Source organism: Borostomias antarcticus, assembly GCF_949987555.1.
Source record: "Borostomias antarcticus genome assembly, chromosome: 25".
Classification (NCBI taxonomy): Eukaryota; Metazoa; Chordata; class Actinopteri; order Stomiiformes; family Stomiidae; genus Borostomias; species Borostomias antarcticus.
Genome location: NC_140258.1, coordinates 12,238,544 through 12,245,422, shown reverse-complemented (window position 1 = coordinate 12,245,422; position 6,879 = coordinate 12,238,544). Strand labels below are relative to the sequence as shown.

General features: G+C 47.0%; 1 protein-coding gene across 1 annotated transcript in view; it reads right to left on the bottom strand.

Moving 5' to 3' along the window:
* slc35f3b (solute carrier family 35 member F3b) overlaps positions 1–6,504 on the bottom strand; it is a gene marked incomplete at both ends in the record, with an annotated part of 66,867 nt that extends 60,363 nt beyond the window's left edge. The window contains 2 exons of the mRNA XM_084458663.1: positions 4,773–4,990; positions 6,407–6,504. Of these exons, the coding sequence (XP_084314789.1) occupies positions 4,773–4,990; positions 6,407–6,504 (316 nt within the window). The remainder of the gene's footprint in view (positions 1–4,772; positions 4,991–6,406) is intronic.
* Positions 6,505–6,879: the final 375 nt, after the last annotated feature.

The window sequence follows — 6,879 nt, the reverse complement described above, 5'->3', positions numbered from 1 at the left end:
AGATCCTGCGGGTAAGATTACTACTCCCAAGGGCTCCCTACTGTAGGATCTCTACTGTAAACACTAGGCTTTAAACTAGGAACTCTACTGTAAACACTAGGCTTTAAACTAGGATCTCTACTGTAAACACTAGGCTTTAAACTAGGATCTCTACTGTAAAAACTAGGCTTTAAACTAGGATCTCTACTGTAAAAACTAGGCTTTGAACTACTAGGATCTCTACTGTAAAAACTAGGCTTTAAACTAGGATCTCTACTGTCACTCCTGTCCCTGCTGCCTCCCCCTACACAGATAGAGCACCAGCTCTCCTCTCTGTCTCTCCCTACACAGATAGAGCGACAGCTCTCCCCTCTGTCTCTCCCTACACAGATAGAGCGACAGCTCTCCCCTCTGTCTCTCCCTACACAGATAGAGCGACAGCTCTCCCCTCTGTCTCTCCCTACACAGATAGAGCGACAGCTCTCCCCCCTGTCTCTCCCTACACAGATAGAGCGACAGCTCTCCCCTCTGTCTCTCCCTACACAGATAGAGGGACAGCTCTCCCCTCTGTCTCTCCCTACACAGATAGAGCGACAGCTCTCCCCTCTGTCTCTCCCTACACAGATAGAGCGACAGCTCTCCCCTCTGTCTCTCCCTACACAGATAGAGGGACAGCTCTCCCCTCTGTCTCTCCCTACACAGATAGAGCGACAGCCACACCCAGACCAGCGCAGACCAGAAACAGTGAGATCCATCAACCCAAAACCATTACAGTTACTGACCAGAAATAGAAAAGGAGTGATTGTGTGAAAGAGAGTGAGAGAGGTGGATGAAGGAGGGATTTGGGTTTAAATTGGAAGTGTTTCTGATACTGTAAAGAGAAGAGTGAGCCCTGAGTAGTAGATGGGTGCGTGTCTGGGTGCATGCCAATCAAAGAAGTAATATTAATTACTAAGAAGTAATATTAATTATAATTAATGTATTTTAATCCAGTGGGAATGCACTGCTGTCTATTTTCAATATATTTTTTAATCTGTCTGATAGAATTCCAATCCATGTAACAGGTGGAGTGCATTTATATGAATACTTCCCCAAATAGTCTGTACTCTCTAGCATAGAGTGCTAACTCAGCCTTAATAATCACTTTGTCAGCGCATCCTGTGTGTTATCATGGAGCCCAGGACTATGCCTTTCTTTTACTTTCATTAAACTTTTATGTATTATTTATATGTATTTGATTATTTATATTGTATTTATGATGTATTCTCTAGAACAGTATTATCACTAAGTAATCAATCAATCAATCAATCAAAGCTTTATTTGTAGCGCATTTCATACCCAGAGGCAACACAATGCGCTTTACAGAGAACAAGGGAGGTGGGCATACGACCCACTCTCTACATATTCCAGATCAGTTCAACATAGCCTTCAGAGAGAGGATTAAAACTGCTTTAAAATAACTCTGTCGAGTTTGTCCTCGTCACACCAACGGCCTCCTTCAACAGTGCCAGCCTCGGAGGAGCAACTGACAGAGGGAGAAGAGGAGGAGAAGAGGAGGACAGGTGCAAAGAGTGCATAAGAAAGAAAGGAGGAGAGACGTGGTGGAGAGGAGAGGAGGAAAAAAGAGGAGGATGGAGAGAAAGAGTCACGGCGATAGAGAGGTGGAGGAGAAAAGAGTGAGAGAACGAGTCAGAGAGAGAAAAGGAGGAGAGAGATCCAGCTGGAAGAGGAGGAGAGAGATGGAGTCAAAGACAGAGAGAGATGGAGGAGGAGGGAGAGATGTAGCAGAGTGATGCTACAGGGCTCCTCTGGGAGGAGCAGGTATCCCATGATGCATCTCCTCTATAATGCATCTCATCTGGTTATATAAAACCACCACAGCACCTACCAGGAAACACGCTGGACTGACCGAAACACACTTCTCTGTACCTCACACACGCTCACTGACACACACACACACACACACATCTGACACACACACACATCTGACACACACACACACACGCTCACTGACACGCACACACATCTGACACACACACACGCTGACATATACTCACTGACACACAGAGATCAGACACACATCTGTACCTCACACAGACGGTCACTGACCCACGCACATCTGACAACACACATCCACTGTAACTGACACAAACCGCTCTATACCACACACTGACATGCAGGTACCTCACACAGAGTGTAATTGACAAAGACACACTGGCTGACACACACACACCGACTGACAAACACACTGGCTGACACACACACACACACACACACACACACACACATCTATGCACCTCACAGACAGCAAATGACACAAAATATCTGACACACATAAACACTGACTCACACACACTTTTGAAAAAGACCCCCCCCCCCCCCCCCCCAAATATTTATTTTTTATTTTTTTAAATCAACTACTGTAGGAGAACACGTCTCTCCTGACAAAAACACAGTCTACCTACAGTGTGTCTTTCTACTTTCTATAAAGTATTATCGTTTCCTCATGTTTCCTCCCAGAGAAATACCGCATCTACCCCAGAAACTAACTTTATCACTAATGAATTTAGCATGATCATATCTAATTATATCAGACAGCTTTTCAACCAAATGGACTTGGTGCATGCATAACCAGACGTCATATCAATGAACAGAACGAACTGAATGGACAGTCTGACCAGTGTAGTTGGATGAAATATGCAAGGTGGTGGAATGACGTCAGAGCCTTCAAGGGACCTGTGTTATTGTTCCTGGTGAGATCAGCAGTAAGACCAGAGGCCTTTCAAATATGACTGTGTTAGCCTAGCATCCTCATCCTTACAGAGGCAACTGTTTAGGAACCATGTGTGCCTGAACAATTTATGGTCTTACACAACAAGACTAGGTCAAAACCTAGTGTGACTGGACTGTGTCGGGGTGTGCCAAATTGGGACCAATTTGCATATATCTGCATAACTTCCACACTCAGTCAGTCAGCCAGTCAGACATTCGCGTTGTGGGAACTCCTGTTGACGTCCAGCCAAAAATAACTTAATCTCTCTCTCTCCAACCCCTCACCTCTCATCTCTCTCTCTCTCTCTCTCTCTCTCTCTCCAACCCCTCATCTCTCATCTAGGCTTCCTCCCTCGCCCGGAACTGTAACAAATCCTTACCCAAACCAAACAAACAGAGCTTCTCCTACAGTTACAGAATCCATCCCAGATAGCAAGCGGATCAGGGCCATATACAGGCCAGATCTGGCCCTTGTGGCTTAGTTCCGGCCCATATATGGCCCAGATCCACTTGCTATCTGGGATGCTGTCTGAAATCATGACTGTATTTCACGGCTGCTAAAGCTCTACACGAGCACCGCGGGATGCTGCGTTTACAAATACACAAGTAGATTACCACCGTGACCCGCGGTGGGCTGGCCACACAAACCTATATCTCTGTAAGGGCGGTTTTCATACAATGCTGTTTCTGAAGGATTCCACAGGCCGGAGGTAGGAGGATGTTGTGACAGGAATATCTACAAACACGCTACTCAGGATCCTTGGATGGATGAGAGAGTAGGCAGATGTTTTGTTTGCTACCATGGAGAATCAGTTTAGAGGCCCTGTCTTGTCTGTCTGTTCTATTGTGGGCCTGCCTGTCTGTCTGTCTGTCTGTCTGTCTGTCTGTCTGTCTGTCTGTCTGTCTGTCTGCCTGTCTGTCTGTCTGTCTGTCTGCCTGCCTGTCTGCCTGCCTGTCTGTCTGTCTGCCTGTCTGCCTGTCTGTCTGTCTGTCTGTCTGTCTGTCTGTCTGCCTGTCTGTCTGTCTGTCTGTCTGTCTGTCTGTCTATCTCTGCTTGTCAACCTATCTGTCTGCCTGCCACTGGGCAGAACCACAGCTGTCAGTGTGTTTACATCTTGCCTCCCCCCCCCCACCACCCCCCCCCCACTCTGCAGCATTGTCCCTGGTTCCCACAACAGAGACTCTGGCTCACAGATGCTCACTTGACAGGAACCTGCTCATTTCACTCATCAATCCGTCACAGGCTACAATCCGAAGCTTTGTCGGGCCTTTGTCAGTACATGCTTATGCTAACCTGCAAGCAAGTGTAGCAGAGGTTTTGAACAATGCTCATGTGATGATTAGCAGCAGGGTGCCTGTGACAGAAAAGCCCAAATATTTCTCCTTGATCTCAGGGAATTCCTCTTTGGGGTAGCAGTAGATGTTTGGGTTCCCATGCGGTTGGTCGAGGTCCCATCCTCACCCAACCCACCTGGTACAGGGACAGTATCTAACCTACTCCTGGGAGACATATTCTCAGCATTAAGCCAGTATTAACTTTTGACTTGATACATGGGCAATAGTTCACCATTCCTCAGAAGCTAGGCAGGCACCCCCACTGCCCACTGCTACAAGCACTTACTCCTTCATCTCTCTCCTCCTCTAGACTAGGCTGCTCAAGTCCCCCCTCACCCCACCCCCCAAAAGTTATGATAATTAGAGGTAACCAAATTCATAAGAAACAGGAGGCACTCTAATTCTGAAATTGCCGTTTCATTTAATTATGCAGCTAATTATCTAGAAAAATGTCCGTTCTTCAAGGCAGAATAAACATTTTGTCTCTGATGTAAACCTACCATTGTAGGCCTACTTCAAATGACCCACAATTGTAGAATAACTGTTCCACTTTGAGATAAGAACTATTAGACCTACATTGTCTGACAACGAATGGGCAAACAGAACTTAGAGCTTGCCTACACCAGGACACCCGTCTTGATAGCCTACGTCCCTCTGTCAAATAGTTTAAGTTCCCTGGGACTTACTATTTTTGTAGACTGCGTTCCAGGGTTGATAACCATAGTAGCCGGTGATTCTCAGTATGCGCTCCTCTATGGACGCACTGTTAATGTCCTCAACGGAACGGGACGACTTCAAGTCCTCCTTGATGGCTTCGTCGACCACCAGGTACTTCAGCTGTCTGAGTTGGGGACTGATGTCCGACAGCCGTCTGGGGCTCACATCCGGTGACCTCCGCATCCCGCTGGAAGACAGAACACAGGGGGGTGCGGGTGTGGAGGTTAGGAGAGAAGCTACCCACTGAGCAAAGACACGTCTCAAAGACGTCTTTTAGATGTCTTTTTAGTCTTTTCCGGACGTCCAAAGACATCCAATTAGGAGCCAGAATGAATGTTTTTTTAATGTTCAGATATTGAACCCGTTCTGCACGTCCACAGACGTCTTAGAGGGGTCCAAGCCAGACGTGTGAATATTGAGGGGTCCAGCAGACGAACACACGGGGTTCTGGACCGACGGACGTTATTAAGACGTGATCTGAACGTCTCCCTGACGTTGCGTGTTTGCTGGGTAGCCCGACGGGCGTCAGAGGCAGGTATAAGGCCGTTTGGTCAAACGAATAGACCCCGTTCGTACAAAACGGTTCGAGTTGCGGGAGGAAGGACAGTTGTTTGTGTGTTTAGACTACTTTCAAGTCCAGTTCCCCACCAAGAACACGGAGAGTAACGAGCGGCCAGTTTCCCTCTCCCGTCCCGTCGCCTGGAGAACCCCCGCAGGCGCGCGCCACCGGGAGCGCACGGACCGGGAATCATCATCATCATCATCATCATCATCATCCTTCACTGGCCTCGCGCTCGACGGGAAGACATACACTGAGCCAAAGTGACTGGTCAACTGCACCGCTGTGTACTGGATATCCGCTGTGCAACTCCCCATCAAGAGAGTAGCCTATAAGCAAAGATATCCAATGGGTTTGGTAACTAGTCTAATAATTAAATCGATTTGAAGCGCGAGGGCGAAGCGCGTGTGCCAGCCGAAGCGGCGGCTCGAGCTGACAACTCAATCAATCAATCAATCAATCAATCAATCAAAGCTTTATTTATATAGCGCAACTCACTGGTCATCTTTCTCTGGCTGTATAAACTCGGCTACAGGAGATAGTATCACAATCACACAGAGATTGTAGGCTAATAAGATTTGTTTTCATGCCACCCTGCGGCGCAGAGAAATGGGCTGTCATTATTGTGGCGGTGCCAGCCTGCAAGCCTACATCTAACATCATTTTAAAGGTTACACTTTATGCTTGTTGTCGGAGATTAGTCCCACCTGTCAACAAGAAAAATATCTCATATAGACTAGTCTAGCCTAGTCTCTGGCTCCGGCATGTCTAAGCTTGTTTCAGTTAAAATCTTGGTTTTGGTTTCTGTAATAGCTTAGATTGTGGCACTCTCTTGTCTCCATGATTATATATTATATATCCCCAATAGCCTATTTTCTAGCTAGTCTATAACCTAACCTAGAATCCATTTTAGAATGCAGGTAAAGCCCATGTAGTAGGTTATTGGCTACAAACTGAATTTTAAATAGACATTTTAAATAGACAATATCCTACATAGGTTATCTCACTGCCATCGCAGCTAACAGAGAAGTTGATCATTCTTACATGGGCATCAAAGCAGTGGGGGGTCCAAGGTAGCACATGCAGTCTCTCCGAGGTCGTCCGACCCGGTCCCAAATTGTGCCCTCTCCCTCGCCGTACATGGTTACGGCCACACAAGGGGACAACGTGGGGGGAGGCTACGGTAAATCCAGTTCGCCCACCAGATTGGCAGCAGAGAGAAATATCATGGTCCAGCTCCCTCTCAACCCCACACACACAAATGGGACTTCTGTACAATACGCACAGACACAAACCATGGATCCGTGCGTCAGGGGCCCGGTGGACATTGCAACAGTGCCACCTGCTGGATTTTGGGGGGGAAAACACACACTCAAATCAACCTGTTGATTTCCCTGACATCCAAGTGCTTATTGGATTTCTGGAGGTTGGATTCTCTCTGGCTATCCTTATTCTATTTTCAGATGTTCAGCGAATCCATTGATTGATTGAGATTCTCACGGTAACAAAATTGATGT